Source organism: Heloderma suspectum, chromosome 2 (genome assembly GCF_057233095.1).
Source record: "Heloderma suspectum isolate Gila_16-S chromosome 2, 16-S_ref, whole genome shotgun sequence".
NCBI lineage: Eukaryota > Metazoa > Chordata > Lepidosauria > Squamata > Helodermatidae > Heloderma > Heloderma suspectum.
This window is the reverse complement of record NC_139459.1, coordinates 165,584,032-165,611,043: the sequence shown is the minus strand read 5'-3', so window position 1 is coordinate 165,611,043 and position 27,012 is coordinate 165,584,032. Positions and strand designations below refer to the sequence as shown.

The 27,012-nt window shown below is 44.2% G+C and overlaps 1 protein-coding gene across 2 annotated transcripts in view; it reads left to right on the top strand.

The window, feature by feature from the left end:
- Window positions 1-391: 391 nt before the first annotated feature.
- The window catches only part of TRIP10 (thyroid hormone receptor interactor 10), a 95,464-nt gene continuing 68,843 nt past the window's right edge, over window positions 392-27,012 (top strand). The window contains exon 1 of one of the 2 annotated variants that reach the window (XM_084835721.1): window positions 392-1,198. In XM_084835721.1, coding sequence (XP_084691847.1) covers window positions 1,175-1,198 — 24 coding nt within the window. In that variant the 5' untranslated portion in view covers window positions 392-1,174. The remainder of the gene's footprint in view (window positions 1,199-27,012) is intronic. The other variant, XM_084835720.1, reaches the window with a different exon arrangement.

The following is a 27,012-nucleotide window of genomic DNA, read 5'->3' as shown; positions in this document are numbered from 1 at the left end:
TTGGCACTGTGCATATTGAAGGTACCACTGCTGCCCTTAAAACTGCCCTAAACACCTACTTGGTATAAGAAAAAGCTGCCATTCCCATATTGCCTGGATCATCCACACTCATCCAAATATGTATTGCTAACACGAAAAGCGCACCATCTCTAATCTGATGCCCTGCAAGACGTATGGAAGCATCGGGGTGCTTGTTTGGGGCAGAGGACGCTCTCCTAAGGAGAAATGGGTCAGGGCTGTCGTTCCTCTCATAAGGCAGAACTGTGGCTGTTGCTGCCGCCAAAACACCTTCCGGGGCGGCGGCTTCACGTAAGTGCTGCAAAGGAGTCACCAGCTAGATGGAGGCAACCACGTGGAAATCCTTAATATAAACACTGCACCTCTCTTAGGAACAACACAGCGGCCGGTGCCACGCGGACTCGCTCCTTTTTGGCGCCAGACGGGATCTGGTGCGGTCTGGCCCTAAGCGCGGATGGAAGAGTGCGTTCTCAGCTCTGGAATTCTCTTCGCTTGGAAATCGGCCAAAAGCCGAATCTGAGCGTCTGCTTAAAAAACCTTTTCATAGTTGAGTAAACCGATCGGGGCTGAGAAAGCAGGAATGGGAATATCTGACTGCTGCAATCGCTATAGGATTTTAGCCAGATCCTAAACACACGTGCCGTCGGATCCCCTGTGCCTGTTTCTTCCAAGAAAGTCCCACTGCGTTCAAGAGGGGCTTCCTCCCACGTAGGCGTGCCTGGGATTGCAGCCTTACGGGCTGCCTGGTGGAAATGAGTGGAAGTTAGGAAGTTGCGCTCTGGAAGGAGGGCGGCAGCGGCGCTTGCTTCCCGAAGGTCGGCGCCCTCCGCCTGTTGATCCCGGGAGGAAACAGGGCGGCCTCTAGGTCTGCATCCGTGAACACTTGGAAGCCGAGAGGGAACGAAGGGGAAGAGTGCGCGACAAGGCAGGCGCCCCCATGCAAGGCAAGGGGAATGCCCGCTCCTCTTGGGTCGCCTGAGCCTTGCCTGCGCCTTTAAGGATCGTAGTCGGGGGCGGAGCGGGGAGTGTCCCGGGCAGGCGCTGGAGGTTGTGCGGACGGAGGAGTGGGACTCCTTGGGACGGCGGCAGCGGCGAATCGGGCTTCGGGTGGGCCTGCGGGGCGGAAGCGAGAGCGCACGACGAAGGCGCTGCCAGCATGGACTGGGGCACGGAGCTCTGGGTAAGCAACCGACTGGGCTGGGCGCTGCTTTCCTGGCCGTGGGGTTGTGCTCTCCATTTCCTGATGCTCCCCAGATTTCTTTGCTTCCCCCCCTACCCCTTCCCCTTCCCCCCTTCTTGTTTGTTCTTTTTGTCTTTGGCCACATTCCCTCCACACCCGACCACTTTGCCTGCTTCACCACCCAGGCTTCTTCTATAATTGCGAGACTTGCCCCTGCCTTAAAGCTTGGTCCTCCGTTCTCTTCCCCGACCACAATTGTCTTTCCCTCCCAGAGCTAAGTAGCCCCCCCCCCCCAGTCCAACACCAAATTCTCTCCCTTTCCCTACCGCTTTAATCCTCTTCCTTCTCCTCCTCCTCAGTTTAAAAAAAATAAAATCCTTGATGGTTGCTCATACTGCCGCTCCCCGCCCTGGGCTCTTTCCCATCCTTGTTTCATCCCCTCTTCTCATTTGGTGACACTATTGCTCTTCTCCCACTCCTGCCCCTTTTATAAGAAAAAGCCCCCCCCCCCCCGGAAAGGGAATCGTGCGTAGGCCCACCCCACGATGAGTAGTGAGTGAGTGTATAAATCTTCTCAGATCACAAGGTGGTTATACTTTGAGCTTGTAGGAGGAATATACCTATTAACACCGATTTACTTCCTTTGGCCCAGGTGAGCCAGACCACGTGAAAGAAAGAGGAGGCACTTTCACATTCTTGATGTAAAATGTTTAAAGCTGTAGTTGTATCCATAACAGGCCCAGCCAGCTCCCCTGAACACTGATCTTTTCTGTACAAGTAGTTAATAGGTGCCTTGAAAATGGGCAAGACAGGCCAGCAACCCTGTGTCTGTCACTTCGTCATGAGTAGTCCAGCGAGCTTGCATATGTTGGCAGCTGTAGCCTGGGATCCCCCACCCCACTGGCTGGGCTAATGTGAGACATTCTGGCTCTGCTACTTTACTGGGATCCCTTTGCAGCTCTCAGGTCGTGGGCTGCCGCCGCATTGTGATTTAAGAGGTATGCGCCCCAGTTTCCACTACAGCTTTGTATGGGATGGGACCTGGATCTTACATGAAGTGCTGTGATGTTATTGACCTTAGGAAGTCTTGCACCAAACAACCACTTGGGGTGCTTTGTGCAATTTGGTCTCGCCGTGCATGGGGTGGGGTGGGGATATTCAACAACATTATCCTTGAATGCTCTTTCGCTGGCCTGCTGTGCATAAAATCAGAGCTGTTGAAGCATGGCACAAAATAAGTAATTTGTGGGTGAAGTGGGATTCTGACTGTAGCCTGTATTAATGAACGCAGAACCCAAGGAGTGCTTGTTATTCGAGGTTGTACTCTTGTGCTCCAAGTTAATCAAGAACAGGTGGGTTGATTTTGGTCTTGCATGGTCTTCTTTCCTTTCCTTTTTCGTTTTTTAATAACTAGGATCCTTGTGGTGCACCAGCGTGTGCAACATTTAGAAAGGGAGTACATGCTCATGGTCTCTTAATGGTTAAAGCATAACCAATCTGTATGAAGGGGTTCTGAGCATGCACTCTTGCTTTAAAACCTGAGGAGCGTATGCTGTACTTGACCAAAATCCACATAGTCCAGCATTCTTTTCCAGAATTCTAGCAAGTACTTCATGGTCTGTTGAAATTGGTCCACTGGTGGACTGAGATCTCCTTTCTGCCCACCCTTGATATAGAATAAGCTACAGCTGGTGAAAGCCTTAGAAGGGTTGATCAAAGGTGGGCAGAATTTGTACCCCATTAGGTTGAAGAAAACCAGGGTAGAGACTTCAGCAGCTGAGGGAAGAGGGGTCTTCAGTTTCAGTAAACCAGCAGCAGTTGAAATGTAACTGAATCTGATTTGGGGTAAAACAGAAGCATAGTCTCTATTTTGAAAAGCAGGAGAAGGGGGCTTTCATGTTAGGCAAAATGGGCTGATAGTTTTCTGACAGATGTAAGCTGAAGAAAAGGATTTGGAAAAGTTAGGTTTATAGCTTACCCTATTCTCAGAACTTTAGAGGGCGTAGGAAAAAACAATGTATACATATAGATTTTACACTTGACAATGAGTTGTGGAGTGGACCTGGTACCATCTGGAAAATCAGTGTGTCTTTTCTGGTCAATAAGGGCTATTACTGAATCTTAAAAAGAGGATAGATACCATTTTCAGATTGGGTTTTTTCTTTTGATGGATTGAAGGAGAGGGCTGAAGATGAAAACACTCAAGACAGTTTGGGAGCATCTCTGATCTATATCAGGCTTCTTATAGTCTTCATTTTCCATTTACTTCTCTGTTTCTCCTCCCAGTTGCTTGCAAGGCACTCTTGCTCCAGGGAACAGAATTAGTTTCTCAGATGCTTCCCACCCCTTGGTTAAAATGTCCTTAAGTATTTTCTTGGTTCCTGTAAGGGTCAGCACCTCCTCTTGCATACAGGATCCTAAAGGTATCTTTCCCACCTCTTGATTAAAGCTGATGTGTCTAATCTAGTTTGATCAGAGATTAACTCTAGCCTGGATTGCTAGAATTGTTGTTGTTCAGTTGTGTCTGACTCTCTTCGTGACCCCATGGACCATAGCACGCCAGGCCTTCCTGTCCTGCGCTGTCTCCCAGAGCATGCTCAAGTCCATGGATTGCTAGAATAGAGCAGGCTATTTCTGGCATCCATGGCAAAGTTTGCTCTCTACAGGAGAAATAATACTTAAATGCCCCAAAGATTCAGTCTCCAACAACATTCACTGACAGCAGCAAATGACCACTGAATTAGTTACTCCCAAATCTGCAGAACACAACATAAGCTAGTTTTGGGGACTCGGGTTTTGGTGCCATCTCAAAAGTCTAGAATGGGAAGCCAAAAGTTGACACTTGTGGGCTCATACCATCTATGGTTGCTAAGTATCCCTTAACTCAGAATGTCATAGTTCAGCACAATCTTACACTAGGTGCCTGAATCCATTGTCCTTGAACTTGGTATATTTAGTTGTGGGCTGCTTATTCCTTACTCGGGATCTAGTTCTTATTTAATGAATTGCACTTACATGTTGGAAATAGCATGCAAATTGTATTTAAGTATGTTTTGTTGTGTGTAGCTTTGCTGGAAACTACAGTTAACCATGTCTTTGCATGGCATGTACACTATGTGTGCAGCAAAAGTGTGTGTGTGTGTATACACGCAGATGCACAGGTGCATATGATTGTCATACTTCACAATCGTATTGTTTAGCATGCTTTTTCCCACATGGAAATGCTATCAGTGTTGTAAAAAAGTGTCCTAAAATCTGATTAACTTGTGAATTCATACAGCTGGTTTTCCCACCATGTGGTAGTGTGTGTGCTGTTTTGTATTCTGCAAAAATGCCCAACTGTTCATGGACATATAATCTAGGAAAGGAAAAAAAGGAAAGGTTCCTCCTGTGCAAGCACCGAGTCATTGCTGACTCCTAGAGGGACGCCGCTTGCGCTGGCGTTTTCATGGCAGACTGTAGCGGAGTGGTTTGCCATTGCCTTCCCCAGTCGTGACTACCTTGCCCCCAGCGAGCTGGTACTCATTTTACTGACCACGGAAGGATGTAAGGCTGAGTCGACCTGAGCCGGCTACCTGGGACCCAGCTTCCTCTGGGATCGAACTCAGGTCGTGGGGAGAGTTTTGGTTGCAATACTGCTGCCTACCACTCTGCGCCACACAAGGCTCAATCTAGACCTATAATCTAGACCTATATGTAATGTGTTACATCTAATCTGGAAGAACTGTGTGTTAAAAGGGAAACATGGGGTTTCCAACTCTATATCTCCCCAGCCCAATCTGAAGGATAGAGAGGTCATTTGCAGCAGAGAATACATGGGCAAGAACCCACCCAGCTCCATGGATTCTTCCCCCAAAATGGCCCAACATGGCTGTTTTTCAGCTGTTTGTGAAAACAGACTCCAAGAAGCTTGGCTGGGAGAAAAAACAGGGGGGAGACTTGCAGGCATAGGAATGTTTAAGCACTCTTCCGCATGCTGAGCTTCCAGTTATAAACTGCTCTGCCCCTGCATTAACACTAACCAGCAGATAAGTGTTTGTCTACATAACTTGTAATTCTGCCCTCTGATGCAGGGTGCATCGGAATTTCTCTTTGTGGTCTGGGATGAAGAGGTCTGTGCTGAGTTCTTCCTGTGCAGATCTATTTAACCTGTTGTCTATTGTTCAAGCTGTTCTGCATGATATCTGGGTGTGGTTTCAGGTATTTTTTGTTAATCTTTAAAGATTTACAAACCTTTGGTTGTTAGTCTCTTGATTCACAAAGCTTAAAGGAGACTGTGATTATATTGGAGAATTGGGTAGGATCAAAGGTTCAGGTGTTTACTCTCTGGCCAGCGCTGTTTGTGTTAGGTAGGGTATTGTCTGTTTCCTTCAGCGTTTTCTCCCCCTATTGCTCCTGCCCTTCTCATTTCACTTCGGTGGCTGAAATCCCTTTTAGCTCTCTGAAGTGCAAGCTGTATAAGAGATGAAGTAGTGTGTGTGTCATTTGCTACTGTTACAGGTGGGCAGAACCTAAAGGGTTCACCAGAATGAGCAAAAATTACTTATTTAAGAAATGTAAATATATTGCACAAACTATTAATTCATAGAGATTGATGTTGCAAAAATATACCTCAACAATTCAGAGTTGTGTTTATGCGGGGAAGCTGGTCCAATAACTTGTTTTGGATTCTTATTAATGGGAAAACATATTTCCAGCAGTCAGTAGCATCAGCTTTTGGATCTTTCTGTGTTGTTCAGTCGTTCAGTCATGTCCGACTCTTCGTGACCCCATGGACCATAGCATGCCAGGCCTTCCTGTCCTCCGCTCTCTCCCGGAGTGTGCTCAAGTTCATATTCATTGCATCCGTGATGCTATCTAGCCATCTCATCCTCTGCTGTCCCCTTCTCCTTTTGCCTTCAATCTTTCCCAGCATCAGGGTCTTTTCCAGAGATGCAGAATTAAGATGGAGATGTGGAAATTATCTGTTGTAGGTGTGGGGACTGCCTCAGGCCCCCTTCATGAGCCTCACGATAGCCTCTGATGTCATTTGCTCCCTGGCTGAGGCACTGGATACAACTCACCTAGCTGGCGCTTCAGTCGGGGATGCGGCTTAGCTGTGCACCAGCTTTCCCCAGCCAGGGAAAGCCTACGTGCAGCAAAACTGGCCCAAAAAAGGCACCAAGTGGAGGAGCGCTCCTCCAACCTGTTCCTTGATTGGGTGGCTTTACCTGCCCTGCGCCTTCCTTCATTGGCGAAGATGCAGGGTGGATGAAGCACTTCATGAATGCCATTCATTCCCAATTGGGAGAGCGAGCAGCCTACTTAATAAGGGGAATCCCCTGTTATTTCTCATCACCAGTTGGAGAACAGAGGGGATTCCTCCCTCGCCTGTTTCCCAACTCCCCCCACCCCCGACCACCCCGTAGCCTCCACTGGTTGGATGTGGAACCTCTGACTCATCTCTGATCTATTGTAAATGAATTGCCATGAATCTTCCAGAAATCTTTTGGCAATGTCAAGCTTTATGTGCTAGTTTTTTCACATAAAATATTGAATTTCTGCCAAGTCACTTTTGCTCACTTAGTTGAACTCCTTTTGAGTGATGGTTGCAAAATTGTATTCATCTTCCTCTCATGCTTTCCTAAATTGTATAATTAACTTCCATCCTGTACACATTTACTTGTGAGTGAGTCCCATCGAACTCATTGGGGATTACCTCTGAGTAGACTTACATTGTAATTGAATTCTCTACCTGGACACAACCTTGCCATCTAGCAAGGAGTAGCTAAGGTGTCTCAGTCCTGTGCAGAGTTTTTCAATGGCTATTACACCAGGCTGCTCTGAGATCTTGATTAAATTTCGTTTCTTGAGTACCATGGGGTAATGGCAGTCAGTCTGTTTGAACCCAACTTTCCAGTCAAAAATGGAAGCAGCAGCCCCATCCTGCTTCGAAGACTGTAACAATAAAGGTGGTACAGTTTGTATCATGCTCAGTTTCTAAGACCACAATCCTATCTCTCAGGTGTGGGAATGTGTGGCCCTCCAGATTTGTTGGACTGGAACTCCCATTACCCTAGCCAAAATAGCCAGTAGTGGGGGATGATGGGAATTGCAGTCCAACAACATCTGGATGGCCACAAGTACATATACTTGGGGAAGAATCACTGAACTTGAGACTTGCTTCCAAGTAAACATGCATAGGATTGGGCTGCATGTCATCAAGAGGGGAAATGGTGAATGTGCGACAGATCTGGATTTGTTTTAATAAAAATAAAAAGTACAGCAAGGAAGTAGAACTCATACTGGAATAAATGGGATTGTCCAGTCCATCTTCTTCTCACTGATAATTTTAATATAGGGAAAGTGATTCAGTTATGCACATTCTTCTGGATGGCGCTTAAAGCAGTTATCTATCAGGTATACTTCCACCAAGCAATAGGTATATTTGTCCTGCCTATAAAACATGCATACCATCTCTGGACATGAAACCCTCCAGCATTTCCTTCTACTATGTTGGCATTTCTTAGAAAAGCAGCTGACTTCCTGATGGTAGTTGCTGTTCCTTTTTTGTTTGTGTAGACTAGGATACAGTTTTTTAAAAATTTCAAACTTTCTTCCTGATACTTGGATTGACCACACCTACAAGCAGGTTAAAATATTGGTGTAGTTCAGCCTTTTCCCTCAGGAAGAAAAGTGATTGTACCAAATAGGTTTTAAACCTGTATTGTCTCAAATAGGATGTCCGGAACAAGGCCTCATGTAAACAAACAAACTGGATTGTTTCATTCCTTTTTCCAGTGTGCCCTTCTAACTGGAATTAGTATGAGTGTCACAGTCCCTTGGGGATGGTGCTTTTTCTGATAGTGACTCTCAGTGTATTAGTGTAACAAAAAAAACTTTGTTTTTTTGTTACACTAATTTGGGTTGTGTGTGGGTTTAGGATTGTGTTTTTGTGTGCTAGGGATTGAGAAGTGAGTTTTGTTTCTTTTTTTCTAACGGGAAATAATTGGTTTAGAGGGCAGAATTGCAAATAGCCGTTCCTTAGTGAGTTCCTATGGGAGACAGCTTCTGCAGTAGTGAAGGAAGGGAATTCAGCAACAGTAAGCATCCATTAGGAATTATATCTATTATCCGAGTGTTCAGGTTCTCTTGCTTTCTTTCAGGGCCTCGTAACATTTAACGTTTTTAGGTGTACACTTTAAATGCTGTTTAAAGTTTTATAAACACTGCATCAAACCCATTTGCAAATCTGGGCATTCTACGGGTATGTTATTCAGGGAGCTGGGATGGGCTGCAGTTCCCTGCTGAGTATATTCTTGGTAAACCAGGGTTTGCCCTCTGTAATGCATGAAATGGTACTCTGTATCTCTACCCAACCTGATGAGGGCTGCAGTCTTTCCAAGGAAACAGAATACACTCTTCTTGTTTCGTTAGGTTCTGTCCCTACGCTGCAAATGTTTGGTTAATCTCTTAAGTCTCTCTCTCTCTCTCTGGTCTTGCCTCTCTAAATACAGTTGTAGAAGAGTGGGATATGAATTATTACTTGTGGCTACATGCCTTTGAAGCTGAGAACATGTTCACCTGACATTACTGCTTCTTCTATCCTCCCCCACCCCCACCGCCATGTGTACACACACTTGTGTGCTTCACAGTCAAATCTGGCCTAGTCCTTGGGGTGAAGCCTTAGTTGCCATGGAGACTGACTTGCACTTTATGCATCCAAGTGGGGAGAGAGAGACGGGGGGGGGGGGAGGATTGAATGTGTTTTGACTGTGAAGTGGAGGAAATTAGATTCTCTTGGGGTGTGGGGGCAAAGGGTGCCAAAGACTGAGTAATTTAGAACAGAGTAGGAGGGCTCGGTCTATTGGCAAGGAAGCCAATTGCTTACTTGACTGTTGTAAATCTCAACCATTTCCAGAATGCTTTCTTGTACTTTTGGGAACCTGACCCTTGGCATCAGAATAGCTGAAACAAAGCCTTGGGGCCAGCTGGAGACAAGGCATCTTGGTGTCTGAGGTAGAAAATCCAAATGGCACTCCCCCCCACCCTAGCTAATTTAATATAGGGTTCAATCCACTGGGGAATTCTCCTGAGCGAGCCTCATTGAAATTAATGTGAGTTGCATCATACAGTGAAATCCCAGGAGGGCTGCCTGCGTTAAGGTAGGAAGAGTTAAATAGCAAAGAGAGCTTGACAGTTGTGCCTATGAGATGCTTCATCAATATCCTGCTCTGTGTGTGGTGTAGTAGGGATGGCTCTGGCCTGGTGCTATGGAAGATCTAGGGCAGCCTTCCCCAGTTTGGCACCCTCCAAATATATTGGACTGTAACTCCCGTAATTCCCAGCCAGCACAGCAATGCTGGGAATTATGAGTTGCAGCCCAACACATATGGAGGGCACCAGGTTGGGAGAGGCTAATCTAGGAGGCCATCTTGACTGCTAGCTTCTTAAATAGGGAGGTAAAGTATACTGATCTCCTCCATTAAGTATTTGATGGGAAAGCAATAGGCAAGAGGCATCTGTATGAGGGAAATATTTTGGCTGGTCTGAGAATAAATTATGGGCAGGACATTTGCTGTCTCTTGTTGGCATAAAATGGGTCTGGTCCGACTATGGCAGTGTGATGCTGCAACAACTGCAGAGTCAAGGTATGTATTCTGCAACCATGTTGGTCTCATTATTGAAAGAGCAATGTAAGAAAAGATCAGTGTACTTATATGTGCTGGCAGGACATCAAGTTCCAGTGAGAACATGCCTGTTTGGAGCAGAGGTAATGTGATGCTTCTTGGAGCTGTTGGCTTAGCAAAGTTCTGTCTATGTTCAGGAATTCTTGGTTTCATTTTCAAAGGCTTGGAGTCCAATCAGGGCACTACAAACTGATATGCCTGGTTACCTAGGTTCAATTCAGATGATCAAACCATGGCAATGAAAACTATTTTCGTTCATTACATTTTTTTTTCTTGCGTTCTTCCTTCAAGGAACTTCAGGAAGGCATACCTGGTATTCTTCCCTACCTCCATTTTATCCTCGCAGCAACCCCGTGAGGTTGTAGAAGCTGAAAGATAATGGGACTGTTCACGTGTCATGCTAAGCCATGGAGGGTAGCATGCTATGCTGGGTAGGTTGTTATGCAAACAACCTAGTGTGCTCCTGTCAGACAACTGGGCAAACAAGCTACACAGAGTAGTTTATTTCACACACACACACACAGCCTTTTCTCCTGGTGTAGTCCTCCCACCCAGCCGGGCAGGAATCCCAGCTTCCTTTTCAGCAAGAACAGAGATCACTTGAGAGGAGTAGAACGTCAGCATAATTTTTGGCCGTGACAAGCAACTGTAGGCGATCTCCGTAAACCATGCTGGTGTGACAGACAACACGCTAACCCATCGTATATAAAATAACCCTTACTGCAGAACGTGGGTTATGAGGGTGGTTTAAGTGGGGGAATTACCCCATCATGGGCAGGAAGAACGCCCCCCACACGACATGCTAGCCCATCATGGGCAGATCAGGCCACTTACCCACCATTGCTTAGCATTACATCTGAACCCATCCACTGACTGACTAATTTTGGACACATTTTGGCAAACCATGGCTTGTTACCTGCCAGCAAACTGGAATAAGGCTGTAATCTGTAATCCTGTGGTCCCTTGGAAGGCATTCTAGGTGCCATAGGATGGAGCAGAGATCTCTCTCCACTTGGAAAGAGAGAAGTATGTCTGGGCAGTGTGGGCAAGGAAACTACTGCTGCCTTTGTTGTTTCGCCCTCAGAGGTCTGACAGCAGTAATGGTAAAAAGCGGGCATGCTTTTTTTAGTAAAAAGAGGGGATGGATTGAGGGAAGCTTTGGACCTGCTGGATCCAAAGCCCCTCCTGATCACCTGACATTCCCTAGAATGGAGAAAACAATATGCCATCTAAGGAGCTGGAGTACTTATTTTCCCTCCAGTCGTCCCCTGCCCCCACCTTCTGCTTTATTGCTGTGAGCCCAGCAGGGCTTTACATTTGTTGGATGTTCTGCCATGGATTCTTCATCTCCCAACCCGTGGGGGTGGGGTGTGTGTATGTGTGTGCTCTGCCTTAAGAAATACCTGCTACATGTTGTCTGATCAAGATAGTCAAGTGTTTATCAAGGTTGCGCTTTTTGCCTTAGTGGCTTCAAAAATTCATGTTAAAGCCCTAACTGCCATCAGTTAACTGTAGATATGATTCTTTGGTGTAAAGGCCTAGGTGTATTTTAGCTCAGATTCCCAAAGCTCTCTTCTTAATTGTTTAGCTTCTCCATTGTTTTATTTCTGTAACATTTTGTAATGTTTTATAGGTTTTATTAATGGTTTTTGGCTTGCAAATAAATGACTAATTGTAGGAAAACATGGTTTGAAATGGATTTGAAAACCATGGTTTGGTGTAGTGCCTGAGTTGACAAATTACTTCCAGAGCCCCGTACCCTGTAGGAGCAGGAGTATTGAGCAGACAGAAAATGAAGGCAGCTCTAAATCATTGTTGTACATTTGGGAGCTCAAGCCAGTTTGTGTTATAAATTATGGGTATGTAAACCATAGTTTTGGTGTGGTTAAATGGAACCCTAGAGAATCTGACATTTAAAAAAAATATTGTGCAAGATTGGGTCCAAGGAATTTGACATTTTCCCAGCCCTTCTGGGTTCTGTTTGTCTCTTCACTTTTGTTGTCCTGGATCATCTGAGATGCTTCGTTTTCACAGAGAGGTGAAGGAGACACTGATAGACAGGATCTCACAACACTTGTTCTAGTCAAGGAGATGGAAAAAATGCTGATGCCAAATAGGAAGTAAAAAAATTTCAGAGAAAGGAATTGCATCTGCCCAATAGTTTCCATATTGGTGGGAGCTGTAGGACTTATTTCTGTCTAAACATACACAGGATTGTGCCCTAAGTCTTAACAGCCATAGTCCTATTTATCTTAGGCTGAAGTTGAAGCACAGAGTGAGGAAGCTGGGGGATGCTGTGCATTGACTGCAGGAGGTTTCCTCAAGCTGTGATGTGACTTTATTTTGAGAATCTTTTGTATGCCATTTGGATAGCTTCCTGTAAAGCAGGATATAAGTGTTCTAAATCAATCAATCAATCAATCCAGGGATACAACAGGGCCTTCTCTGCTGCGGCACCCTGGTTGTGGAATGCCCTCCCCTTGGAGGACCAATTGGCACAGACATTGGTTTCATTTTGGCGTGAAATTAAAACATGGCTTTTTACCAAAGCCTTTGAGGGCTAAATGCATTCCCTAAAGTTTCTCACTGTTTTCACTGTTTTATTGTTTGGGGTGTTTAATTGGTATTAATGGTTTAATATGCTTTTAGCTGTTTAAACTATTGTTTTATACTGTTTAAATTGAATTTTTCTGTACGCTGTCCTGAGATCTTAATGATATGGGGCGGGACACAAATGTTTTAAATAAATAAATAATAAACGGCTATCCAAGAACTAAGAGGTGGGTGGATGATTCCGTACCCCAAAGTCATGTTCCCTGGCACCACTCTCTCCTGAGCCACAACCATTTCAGAAATTCTGAAAGGGCTGCCTTTTTCCCAAGCAAGTCCTGTCCTTGAACAAGGTTGAGCAAGGCAGCCCTGATGTGCTTCAGATGCACCTGAGGAAGTCTTCCTGAATTAGATGCTGGGTTGCTCATGATGGCTCCAGTCCTCAAGGAGAGGCCATGTAACAGAGCTCTCTGGATTCTGTCTCACACCCTATGTACCACCTGCTCACCATGTTTACATTTACAGGACAGAAAATGAAGTTTCCTGTAGTCTCAGAAGACTGACTACAAAACCAGCCTTTTGGTGCTGACCTGAATCAGTAGGAAGGTATTTGGGGGAAAAGACCAGATTGTGGTCCTTTCCTTTTGGTTAATGGAACCTTTGGTTTAAGCTTGTCTCCAGCCATTATTGTTCAGAGGAATGCTGTGTATCTGCAGTGTCTGAGGCAAAGGCAATCCATGAAAATTTATTTGAGTGCTAAATGCCCCTGACCAGTCCAAGAGCTGCTGCTGCTTCTACTACCACCACCAGAAAGTAGCCTAGGGGAATCCAGCCAGGACCAAATAAAGTGAATTTCCAAGAAGTGCATTTGATCTGCAGAATTTTAGAGCATTAGGCACCCCAAGCTGGTGGTGTCCCGTACCTTGGCCCTTCCCTCAGTCTCCCTGGTGATTGTACCTTTGTTGTTTTTCCACAGTACAAAACATTCAGTTTTTGGAGTTGGGCTTCTAGATGTTTTGTTTTCTAAGTGAGATTCTTCTTATTTTTTATTATTTAGCATCAGTGTGCATGGTACGTCACAGAATAACAAACATAGAGGTTTGTAGCCCTATTGAATCCTAGACTGCAGAGGGCAGGAAATAAGATAAGGGTGAGAGTAACCAGGAAACAATTGGAATTCAGGTAAGTTAGAGATAATGAGCTTTGTCTAAGAGTCAAAGTAAGTTTGATTCTGGGAGATCAGATTGGATTCCCTGTGTGATTTTTATTTTATTTTTCATTCCAAGGAGACTGTGGTGATATTTAACTCCATTTTCATGATCTAGGTAACTCCCTAGCTACTATTTGCCCCATTGGATCCAGGCAAAACTCCCACTAGCTGCTTTGAACTAAAGAAGAAGAAGCAGGAAATCCAATCATGAATGGTCCTTAGTTTCAGTAGGGGATGAGGACTGGGGGTTATGTGAAAAACTTCATGGAAAAGTGAGTTTTGAAGGAGGGATTTGAATGAAGAGCTCATATAAGTGGTCTGGGATGAAAAATACAAAATGCTTCATAAAGTTTTGTGCTGTTTAAAGCAAGTAAACTCTAGTCATGAAGAGTATTGCCTCTTTTCTTTTCTTTTCTTTCCTTCTTGATTGGTTTTGGTAAATACATAATCTATACCCCCAAACACATGATGCCACCAGCTCCATTGCTGTTCTTCTACCAGTGTGTAATCTCAAGAGTTTTGCTGTAATCTGGTCACTCTCTGTAGCTCGTGTTGATAGGATTTAGTGCCATTGTGTTCTGCATTTGTTGTTTCTATTGAGCAACTTTATTGATGATGTAATAGAGCTTTATCTTGGTGATAAAAGCCCTGGCATGACTTCAGTGCAAAGAGCTAGGCTTTCCTGAAGGCTTTGGTCTTGACTGGCTAAATATAAGCAGCACTCCCAGAATCCCTGTGGAATGGCTGCAAGCAACCAAAACCTGTTTGAGCTTTACTGGGTGCTCTGTTTTGTGAGCAAGCCTGAAAGCAGATCTTTGTGAAAAGACAGAGGCTGTGCTCTCTTGGAGCCAGTTCTGGAAATGGATTCTATTTTGGGGCTGGGGAGCTTGTTCAGTGTATTTGAAATCTGTTTTCACACTGGAAATGTATTGTCAGATAAGGGCCAGGACCTAACTTGTGCATCATGACAGAGAGCGACTGGTGCAGCCATATTTGGAACATGCCGTACAGTTTTGGTCACTCCTCTTCAAAGAGGTTATCGTCAAGCTGAAAAAGATACAGGAAAGGATGATCAGAGCAATCAGGCAGTTGGAGCACCTTCCCTACAAGGAAAATCTAAAGCATTTGGGGCTTCTTGATATAGAAAAAAATATAACTAGGGTAAGGGGGAGAACATGATGGAGGTTAATAAAAATCAGACAAGGTGTGGAATGTGGAGGTCACCCAGTAAAATGGATAGGTAGCAGAGTTAGGACAGAAAAAAGTACTACTTCACACAATGCCTCAAGATGTGATGACAGCCACAGGCTTAGATGTCTTTAAACTGGGATTAGACCAGTTCATGAAAGATAGGGCTAGGGTCCATTCATTTCAGTGGGGCTTATTCAGGAGGACTTTTAAATAGATTATGTGAGGCAAAAACTTCATATTCACTCTGGCTTTAAGTGTTGACTGCTTTTCTCTTCTGGTCTCATCTTTTATTTGTGATTTTATGTGTATCTGTTCATATTGCTTTTTAATCTTGTAAACTCCCCTGGAATCAATTTTGATGAAGGACAGTATACAAATAAATTATGCTTCATGGGCTTTTAACTGTGAGGGCTGGAAGGGCAACTGATCTGGACTCCACTCCCATTGCTGCCGTTTCAATAAAAAAAGTTTTATCGTTTGTTCAGAACCCTTTCTCTGCAGCCATCAGGAATAGGTGCCATTACTTTGGCTTGGTTCTTGGGAATTCCAGCACGATTGCACTTAGTGGCCTCTTCCGGGCCAGTCGTGCACTCTTCCCAACCTTGTTCCATAGCAAGAGAAACTTGAATGAAGAACAGGCTGCATTAGGATGGATTTTTTGGGCTTCTAGCTTGCGCTTTGGAGGCAGAAGCCCTGAAACTCATAGTTTTTCTCTTATCTCTCATGTAGCTTGGCCCAGGAGGGAGCTGAGTGCTAATTCAGAAACTTAACTGCTCCTTGTTGTGGAGGCTTCACCCATGTCACCTGCTGCTGCTGTTTCTTTATTCACCATTTCTGCTGCCATAGCCATACAGGAGCTTGAGCAGAGTGCATCACTTATTGAGGCCAAAGAGGTGGTGAGGTTGCATTGTATGTTTTTCATATATGCAGCTAAGCTATGGCCTGGCATTGTCCTATCTTCCCTGGCATTTAGAAATTCTTGCCTGGGACTGAAAAAAAATTCTAGCCCTGGTGTGCCTATTTCTGCAGCAACTTTACTACAGATGGGTGGGATCCAGTGGACCATCTGTGGACTGGCAGTGGTTCTTGGATTGCAAGATGAGGACTGGCAGGCAGAGTGGCTTGCAACGTGAACTGAAAGGTTTAGCAGATCTATTCTTTCCCCTTTAAGTCTCCACTCCTGCAACAGCTGCCTTGCCTTGGATTTATGCCTGAACCTCTCGCCTTTCTGTGCCACTCAACCTACTTGTATCCTAAAAATAATCCATGGTGAAAGTAGTGGCTTGGCAAGGGCATTGTGCAGCAAATGCCAGCTTCCAAGGGCGACTCTGAATGCCCTTCTGTTTTGATGCCCCTTGCAAATGAGCAGCAGCATAGAACAGAAAAGCCGGTGACAAAGAAGTGCTGGGGTGGTGGTGGTGGCCAACTCTCCAAGCAGTTTTCAAAGAAAGCAAGATTCTGCAGTGCTCTTCAGAAGAGAGGCATGCATAATATGGGGATGCATGCCTTGTTGCTGCCCCTTCTCTTTTTCTGTAATACCCGCCTACATGACATGGCTTGGCTCCAAAAACCCTCTAGAAAAACAAGTTTTGCAAAGGCACAAACATACTATGATGTTATTTTGTCTTGTATTCTGTTAAACATCTAGGAATTTCAAGTTTCTGCAGATAAAACTGGGGTTATGATTTCATCAGGGCCGGAAGAACATATTCTTAGGTGCTGGCATCAACATTAGCGTGGGTGCCTACAATTCTTCCAGCCTTGCTGGGCTTCGTGATTCAGGTCTGTGAGTGGGAAACTGGATTCTAGAGTCCTCTTCAGTTGCAGTTTGTGGTGGCTTAGGAAGATATAACCTTATGCTGTGTTTTATTTTTGCCCGCCTGCTTAGTGAAAGCATTTCCCTTTGTGTATTGCTGTGTTGTCCCTGGTTTGGATCCCCATGCAAGATTTTCATTGGGGTGATGTGGGGTTCAAGTGTTCAGCTATTCTTGATTTTTACCTACTACAATTCTTTATAGTCAAATGTAGATGTGTTCCAGTTAACGCTTCAAATGTACATTTATAATTTACATTTGTATTCTGCCCTTCTTCCAAACAACATCTGCTCAGTTTCTAATCTTAAGAGTTGTAATGGATTTATTCCACAAATTACCAGCAGTGTATTTTGATGTCATATTCTCCAAATACCAGAATATTTAATACCTGTGTTTGGTATCAAATATATATGTGACAGTGATAGTTGACATGCAGTAGTATTTAGTATTTGATAGATGCAATATGCCAACAAGTCAGGCTGAACAATCCTATACTTACCTTTCACTGGGGACTGAGATATGGTGTTATTACTATGCTGGTCAATAGGTTCAATATTGAATGCATGCTCTGCCCCGGAGGGGAGAAACACAACAAGAATTTTTTCTTTAAAAAAAAGGAAAATGACAAGATATGCCGCTGCATCCCTGGAAACACTGCTACAGTCCACCAATCCGGGATTGTGCCCACAAAGAAACTCCTATGCCATGCTGACACAGAGGCAGCCAGTGAACTCATAGTGATCTGAGCATGCCCCCCAACACTTCTTCTTTATCACACGCACAACATGGCCACAGGAAAGTATGTATGGATTGTGTAAAATCCATTCCGTCTGTGTTTTGTGGATTGTCATGCACCTTTTGTTCCGTAATCTGCCCATCGATGGAATCGGATTATTTTTGTTCTCTGAATTTGCACAAATGCCCATTTGCACAAATTCGCATGTGCAAAAATGCATAAATTCCCCCCAAATGCACATTTTCACGCTTTAGCCTATAGGGAAAATGTGCATTTTGGGCTGTTTTTTAAATTTTACATATTTTTTTATAATGAAATTTGTGCAAAATTCAGAAAAGTTAGAAAACCAGTCTGCAAGTCCGCAGAATCCACCCAACAGGAAAAACCGGTGTGCTGCGGAATCTACAGGTTGGATTTATGAAAATCCGAACTCATTTGGTTCTGTTGCAAATTTCTCCGACATCCCTAGCCACAGGGCCCCAATTCCATCAGCCTCCAGTGCCTTCCTCCATAAGACATGGAGTTGGGAAGCAGGAGGGGGGAATTCAAACCCTATTAGGAAGGAGGGGGCAATATGCCCCTGCTCACCTTTTGCATGTCTGGCCCAAAAACAGCCATGTCAGGCAAAAGAGGCAGCTCCAAAGACTTGAACCCACACTGCAAGCGCCACAGAACAACCCCCTAACTACTCTGCCACAGTAACAAAAAGCAAGTAGGACACAGCATGGGGCATTTCTCTCCCCCACCCAAGCCTCAGTGCCCACTCATAGATGCCAGGAGGACAGACACTGTAGAGGGAGCCCTGGTCTGGTGGAACAACTTCTGTTTTACATACAGAATGATTGCATACTAGGTCACGGGGAAGCCCCCCGCACACATTCAGCATACCTGAGCCAATGAGCAGAAATACTGTATGGGCTCCTACACCCTGGCAGCAGCACCCAGTGCACCCGAAGAAGCTGCCCCTCAAGTAAGTAATTTTGAGTATGTTAAATATTTGTTTCTACTCTATGTATGATTCCTTCTTTCCTTTTGATATCTGGCTCTGCTTTCCATTTGCTTCCTCGATTGAAGACTTGCCTCTGATGCCAATAAGGAAACCAAAAACTCACAGTCCTAAGTTGCATCACAATTCCCAGAACCAGGCAATAACATATGACATAGCCTTATATAGCGTCTGTTCTGACAGTCAGCAGTAGCTCCATCTGGAACAGAGGCTTTTGCAGCTCTGCTACCTGGGCTCATTTTAACTGGAGATGCCAAGCATCAAATTTGGGACGTTTTTGCAAAGCATGTGCTCTGCTGCTGAGCTATTTTTGCATTTTAATTGTAAGTGGGGCCCTATTGTGTTCCCCTGCAGCTGGTATTCAGTGGCATATTGCCTCTGATACAGGAGGTAATATATAGTCCTCAAGACCAGTAGCCTTTGGTAGCCCTATCCCCCATGAATTTGCAATAATTCCCTTTAAAGCTATCCAAATTCATGGCCATCATTACATCTTGTGGTAACAAAGTCCATATTCAACTGTGTGAAAACAGTCTTCCTTTTTTCTGTCCTGAATCTCCCACTACTTGGCTTCATTGGATGAAGTGATCTGCAGCCAGTTGCACTGACTGCCTGGGTAGCTCTCGGGTCCAATGCCAGGTGCCAATTATTATCAACAAAAAGTCCTGAACCAACATGCCTTGGAGAACACCTCCCATATGAAACCCCCCTCCTGAAGATTGGTAAGTTAACGTCTTTGACAGATGCCTTGCTGCACTGAAGTATTTTCAGCTTCTTACTAGTCCATGTTCTTACTGTGGCCTAAAATATTCTTGATCTAGCAAAGTGCATCCTCTGGTTTAACTTGATGGTTTGTCATCTTCTTTGCTTGAAATGAAATCTCTCTCACACATTGGGATATCTGAATGAAATTTGGTACATGTGTCCAAGGTACAAGTGTGTCTTTTACTTTGAAACACCAGCTCAGTCCCCCCTTCGGTTCTCAAGAGGGCCAGGAAAGATATAAAATACACCATAAAAGGTTATCTTTGATTTTGAGCTATCAATATGAAACTTGGTTGTATGTTTACAACCTAATTTTTCAGGTCTGTTTTCAACAGAGGGAGCAAGGATGCAAAATACACTGTAACATAATATCTGAAGCAAGACCTCTTGAATGCTGTTTTATGAGGTCTTTTTTGCTTTCTCTGATTTTTGTGGGGTGTTTAAACACTCCTGTTGTATGGAGAGGCAGGTGACAAATTTTAAAATAGTTTAAAGGGCTCCTATGTGACTTGGGGATTTTGATGTTTCACCTGAGTCAGATATATATACCTGCCAGTCCAGTAATACAAACACACACACACACACACACCTGCTGCAAAGAGGAAAAATGATTGGGGACTTCCTCAAATCATCAAACCGTGCAGTTTCACATACAGAAACTCATGAGAATTTGCTTATGGTCCAAATGTAGAGCATTTGTGAGTGTAATTGGATTAGGTAGCTGCCTACTAAAGACTCTGTTGTGAGCATTGGCAGTCATCAGTGCATGCAGGTTGAGCTGTCATTTTACCCTAGATTTATACCACTTGTCATGCTAAGATTGAATTTCTGGTTAATTTTCTATGCAAAATCAGCTTTAAATGGAGCCCTTTGGTAACTTGTAGCCTTCCTTGGTAACTTTCCAGTAACATGTAACATTATTTGAAAGATCAGGCCACACATCAAGCCTTTTGGGCAAAGGGATGAGAGAGGTGATCAATCTGAGATTGCCGAAACAATGCAGTCCCATGACTCAGTTGAGGTTGGCCTCATTAGAATTCCTGTTCTGTTTATCCAGGCTAGAGAAGTGCATTCCAGCCATCGCTGCTGCAGTAAGAGGATTCTGGGCCTGCTTGCAGGTTCACCTCCAAACTGTACTATGCATCTCTGCCCGCAGGGCACAGCAACTTACAGTTTTGCCAGGGTTGCGGCCTGGCTTGTAACTTGTTGCTTGCTGCTGAGATGTGCAGCTCTTTGGAAGGTCATTTGGAGCTCTATTGATCTAGTGTAGCTCATCCTGTAGCGGTGAAGCATGTTTTTGTTTTTTAAAGAGAGGTGACGTAGCATAATAGCTAAGACAGCTACAAACTGGGAAATCCTTCCTTTGAATCTTGCCTCTACTACCAGGTGGCCTTAGGCAAGCCATTCTCTCTCAGCCCTGCCCCGTCACAGCTGCAATATGGGAATAATTCTGATCTACCTTAAAGAGTTGTTTATTCAACAACAAGAGCTTTGGATATTCTAAATCGCAAAGGAAACGCTAAAAGTTGATTATCATTAATCGTTACCTTGATGATGCTGTTACTATTTCTGTATAGCTTTGCACCGAAACCAGAGCCAGTTCTAACATAATGTTCTCATCTCTGGACTGATTTTTGTAACAAATCCTCTTCCAATGCACATGAAAATGTTTGGATAGAATGGCTGCCCCGCAGATTGCTCTTAAGGTGATTGTGTGAACAGAACTTGGATTTTGAAAAGTGGGTCTGGTTTTGGGCATCAGAGGAGATATAGCACAGTGGAGTGCATGCTTTGAGGCTCTGTCCCTGGCATCTTGGGCAGTAGGACTCAAAATGACCGGGGAAACTGGGAAGCATCTCTCAGTCAGGGCTGACAGTGTGTGTGTGTGTGTGTGTGTGTGTGTGTGTGTGTGTTGGGGGGGTTGCATGAACCCTTCATGTGTTTAAAGCATGCTGCAGGGTCATGCTGATCAGCCCTAGTGCCCCACCGGCCAGTCTCACTGGCCGGCAGCCAGTGAAGTGGCCTTACGCACATTAATACATGGTCAGCAAGGGGGCATGGTTGGCATGCATGTCAGCAGGGGCAGGGCTAGCCAGCACCACTCTCACACATGTGCAAGGGTGTTCATGTGAGCCTCTCTAGTATTATCTTATAAGTGGACAGGTGGTTGTTCTGACTACATCAAGTTTATTCCTTTTGTTGTGTGACCAACCATCCTGCTAAAACCCTTTGATGTATTTTATATTTACAGAGATTATTCAAAAAGCCTACTAATTGTTCACATCTACAATGGCACTTGGTTTCCCAACAGGATGATACAGCCCGTTTTTTTGACTTGTATACCATGTTTGCCATCTCATGTATGGCCAGGTGCCTGGGGGATAATCCTTTTTGTAAAGTTTGCTGTGTAGGGTGGAATGCAGACTTGGTTTGAAATGCTCCTTCTGGACTATCCCACCCACTTTGTCCTCAAGATAGCATAATGAGTCACACTATCCTGGCCTGTGCATCCTGGCCCAATCTGGAAATCACTCTCCTGTCTTGATTTCATATATGCTGTAATATGCTGTAACAACTCTTTGACTTGACTCCTATTAGAGGGTTTGATCCATCCCCTGGGGAATCTGTGTCTGTTATTTCAGTTTCCCACTCTAGCAGTCTGTCTGCATCTAAATCATGGCATATGAAAACAAGTATGTGTTGAGGATTTTGCTTTTCATCCCAGAAGGAGAGAGGGGTCTGGAAAATGCATAGTTCTGACCTTCAGCTGGGAGGCAAATGGAGATTTCAGCCAGGAGGAGACCGAGATCTGGAATATCTAGGTCTTCTGTATGGCTATCCTCCTGACTTTATTTTGGAGCTGGCACTCTCTGCATTAATGTCTCTTGCTTTCTGAGGATTACATGCTGCTGTGTCATTGATACTGAAGGTTATATCCTCATTGGAGCTTATGGTGCTTTAGCACAAAACTTGGAAATGCAGGGAGTGGAACCCAGAGCTTCATTTCCCCGCATTTGGGGATTTTATGCCTCACTTGAGTGTTTCATGCATCAGAATTTAAAGGAGTACATCATACAGCTTCACATTGTTTGCATGATAAAACTGGAACCTTGGAATTACATGCACCTCACTCCAGGGTTCTACAAATTTGTTGCCAGGTTGAGATTGGATTCTCTTCCTGGTGACTTCATTTGTGCAGAAAGTGGGAGACCTTCACACCTTCCTTGAGTTCTCCACATGTTGCTGAGAGATTGAAAGGGGGGGGTCTCTTGCATCATGGGTGGAGGGGACTGATCCTCCCCCCAAACCCCAGCCTCTCCCTCTCATGGGAGAGATACTTTGGAAATAGCAAGAATCTTTCTTTTGCTGCTTCCAAGTGTTTTCAGACCCAACATGAGATAGGTAAATGACCCCACCCTCCTCCTGAGTCTTTTGCATGTACCAAAGGACTCCCAGGGTGACCACAAATAATGGCTGTCTACCACATTCAACCAAAATGTGTAGCTTCTCCCCCCTCCACGCCCTGCTTTTTTGTCTATCCACATCTTTCTGCTAGATTTTTGCCATACATGGCAGAGTCCTTTTCTCCTTTGCATGCCCCACCTCCTTCTATAGCACATCAGCCTTATGTGTACTGTACCACCCATGCTGCTGACTCCAGGAAGTTTCTGTTTTGCTAGTTTACCACGTGGGCTACTAAGGGTCAGCAGAGCCCAGAGTGTGCATGCCGTGCAGTGTAGCTTGCAGGAATCTGGTTGTCTGAGTTGTCACATCAGAGCCCTGAAAATGCCCTTGTGTAAACTTGCAATGGGAATAGCCAAACCAGAGAATATTCCCTCTCTGTATATATTGCCTGGTGCAGAGGAACATATATGGCTGAGCCCCAGACCCTAGAGGTCCTGAGGATTTTTTTAAAAAGCATGATTTGTTGATGTCAATAATCAGTAGATGTTCACATGATTAAAAAAAATATTAGTGCTTAACCTGTAGTGTACTGTTTTTAGCTGGACTGGCTTCCTCTCCATCTTGATTGATTCTGTCCAGCAAGGCTCTTTTGAATAAGCAAGCAATGAGTGTGATGCATCTGGCAAGCTTGTATTTTTTATTATTCAAATAACAGATGATGTTGGGATAAAAGGGATGGCCCTCTATGTATGTGTGATGGTAGGTGCTATTATCAAAAGGGCATCTGGTGGCTTTATTCAAGGTGGGACGCTGGTAATTTCAGTGTGAGGATTTCTTAATATTGCTGAGGCTGTCCTGGCCCACCTTCCAAAGTGTGGGCCAGGACACAACCATTGTAAGTGCAAAGCAGTTATGATGCAGTTGCCGGTGTCTAGCCATATTACAGTTCGCTATGTAATAACAATATTTTTCTGTTCCAGCACATCCTACAGCAAAGCCCTTCTATGGCCTGGCCTTAACTGCAGCTGATTACATATTGAAGCACTTCTTCATAATAAAGGGATCAAGCTCTCTGTCAGGGATTTCCCTTTAAAACTTGAACTGGTTGTTGTAGTAGTGAGGTCTTCCTTTGCTTTTTCCTTTGGTCATTTCCGGATGAATTTTTAAAAACATATAACATGAAAGCTTTGCAAACTTCAGCTGCATATTTTTAGAATACATGTTGTATTCAGGATCAGTTTTCACATAAACTCATCATTAATGTATGTATCTTGTTGGTTAAGAAGTGTTGTATTTATCCTAGAATGCCCTTCCATGAGGTATCATGTGTTGATGATGGTACTGTTTTATTTTTCTTCTTATTAGTATATTCAATAACTCTGAAGTTGTCCGAGTCAATTTTTCCATTTATTTTATAGTGCTGAGTTCTATAATTGAGTGTACCATTGTACAGTGTCCAGACCAGCCTTCCCCAACCTGGTGCCCTTCATATGTGTTGGACTACAACTCCCATGGCCATTGAGGGGACCAACAACTGTTTCCCCAGTGAAAATACTGGACATTTGGGGGAAGACTGAAAACATCTTGGGCAATATTTTCTTTTTTTCAGAATGAGTAAAATCCTTTTTTAAAGTAGTATTTTAAAATCAAATTGTTGCAGGTGGTATTTACAGAGAACTACATTGCTCAAAAATTCCTAGGTTCAAGAGTAGTATGTTAGGAATAGTAGTATTGCTAAGTATTTGTCTTGATTAGTCAACATACGGTACTGTTCGGACTTGATGTTGGATTTTTTTTTTAATTTGCAGAATACTGAAGCATCTTTAGTTACTTGGAGTCTGCTAAGTATCTTTTGCATTATGTGAAAGACACTGATGAATGTTTGACAACTACAGAGCAAACTAACATGTGAAACAGTAGAGAAGATACTCTTTAATTCATGCAAATTTTCCATATTCTGAAGTTTGCAAACTTGAAGGAAAAGTTCAGAATTGGAATCCATGGGTTGTATATCCAATATCAGTCTAACTTAAGTCTCATTCATTCACTGGGTCTGCTCTGTGGGATTAACATTGGATACGACTCTATGGATCTTTTAGTTTATCATGATGGGAATAAGCTGCAGCAAGCTTTCGGCTTGCGCCCTCCCCTCTCCTCATCCAGTGTCCCTGCATGGAGGAGATTGGAAGCATTTGCTTCCATCTTTAATAACCACAGTTCAGTGTTACGTCCAAACCCAACCAACTGTGTTTGATCTTAATCATTTTGTTTGAAATAAGCCAACCATAACCCATGGTCTGAAGTTGGCTCACTTCAAAAAACCAGTTTGTCCAATTTGGATAAAACAATAAGCAGCAGTTAATAAAAACTGGAAATGAAAGATTCTCTTCACAGCCATGCCAGAGAAAGGGGAGAGTGTGCAAGTCTGAGGTTCGATGCAGCTCATTCCCATAATGATAATTTTATTTATTTATTTATTTATTTCTATATCGCCAAATAGCCGAAGCTCTCTGGGTGGTACATGAAAATTAAACCACAAAAGTACACAGTACACAGTAAAACAATACAAAAATATAAAGGCATTACAACTGTCAGGATAGCATGTTTGATGGATGTAAATAATGATGGAGACTTTTCACTTTCAGTTTTTCTTCATAGTTTATCTTGATGTCTGAACCCAGCCACTGTACAGGTTCACTTGAGATCAATGCCACTGAGTAGCTATCAACTCAGATCTGTTTTTACTTTGTCTTTTCTCCAAATACCTGTTTTTCATAACAGTCATAGAGTTTGCAGGTTTCCAGTGTTTTGAGTGAACAGTTAAGCCTACAGTTTACCATTGAAGTGGTAAACCAGTTTGTATTTTAAAACCCTCTGCATAGAAAACTAGCATGTCAGGAAGAGGATTTTGTGTGCTTTTTTTCTTTATTGGTACACAGGAGTGTTCAGTTATGTGAGGCCCCCATCTGCAGTCTGAATTGGGACACAGTTTTGCCATGCAGGGCCAGCCCTACCCTTAAGTAGAGTGAGGCAACCATCTCAGGAAGCAGGTGCTAGGGTTAGGGCAGAGGTCCCCAATCTTTTTCTGCCTGTTGGCACATTTGGAATCCTGACAAAGTGCCATGGGCACCAGCGACAAAATGGCCAGTGTGTAGGCATGGCTAGTCACAAAATGGCCACCATGGAAGGGGAAGTGGCTACTCACAAGATGGCCACCGTGAGCAGGGGGTCAGGTCAGGAAGATGACGAGACTGCAAAATAGTTCATATATGAAATAATTTACTAACAAATAAACAGAAATACAAACATCCAAACTTGCCAGCACAAACATAGCATGCATAGAAGGATCAGAGGCATGGATCATCATGATTTTTATACGGGAACTTCCTCAAACCAACCTGAAATTGCAGATCACATTGCAGATCTGTGATTTTAAGGTGGTTTGGGGGAGATCACATGCAGAAATCATGAGTGAAAGAGTGCCCATTTTTAATCCTACTGGGAAATGCAACTTTAAAAACAATGAGGCTTGTATGGCACTACAAAAGCCCCCTACTAACATGTTGGTACTAATTGCATAAGCTTTCATAGTCTATAATCAACTTCAGTCACACAGAGACTCTCCATATCACATGAGCGTGCGTGCGCGCGCGCGCGCACACACACACAGAAATGTTCCCTTGAAGAGTCTCTGAAAATATGATGGTAGAAACATAGAGCTGAAGCAGGGATGCCTCTCCACTACTGGAAAACAGAATTAAGAAGGGGCAGAGGAGGACCAGGAAAATTGGGGTGGTGGGGTGGATAGAAACAAAATTGCAGGGAAAGAATGGGGAAATGCCCTAGCTTCGTCCATGCCACCTCCCCACCGCATGAAGTGCCAATCCTGGCAGCCACCACCAACAGAAAGGAGTCGGGTGGGCAAGCAAGCAGACAAAGGCTCTGACTTCTCCCCTCCCCAATAAAAGGCCTCCGCCACCACGCACTGCAAAACAAACAAATGGAGCTGGGTAGGGCAGCCAGTGAGTCCAGAAATCTAGCATGCCCAAGGAACAAAAACTGCAGGTGTGTTTGCGAGCGTGCGGCAAAATCCTTAACTTTGCATGTGCTCCCCACATGCACCAAACAACATCAAGAGTGCCACAGCAAACACAAGGCAGGCGACCATGGGGGAGAATGGGAAATTCCCTGCATCACCACCACCACCCCAAACACAAAAGCTTGGAGGTAAAGCAACACAAGCAGATGAGTGAACAAGCTGAAAATTCTGTTGCTTCACCACCCACCCCAACAAAACAAACAGAAGTGCACAGGTTGGAGACCAAACTCCATCCCCCTTCCAGCCAAAATAATACAAATAGGAGGGTGAGCAAGCAGGCAGGGAATGCCCTCTCCTTGCCTGTGCTCCCCTCTCAGATGGAGAAGACCACAGCCCACTCAGGTCTGTCCCTGTACTGCCAGTTTGCTT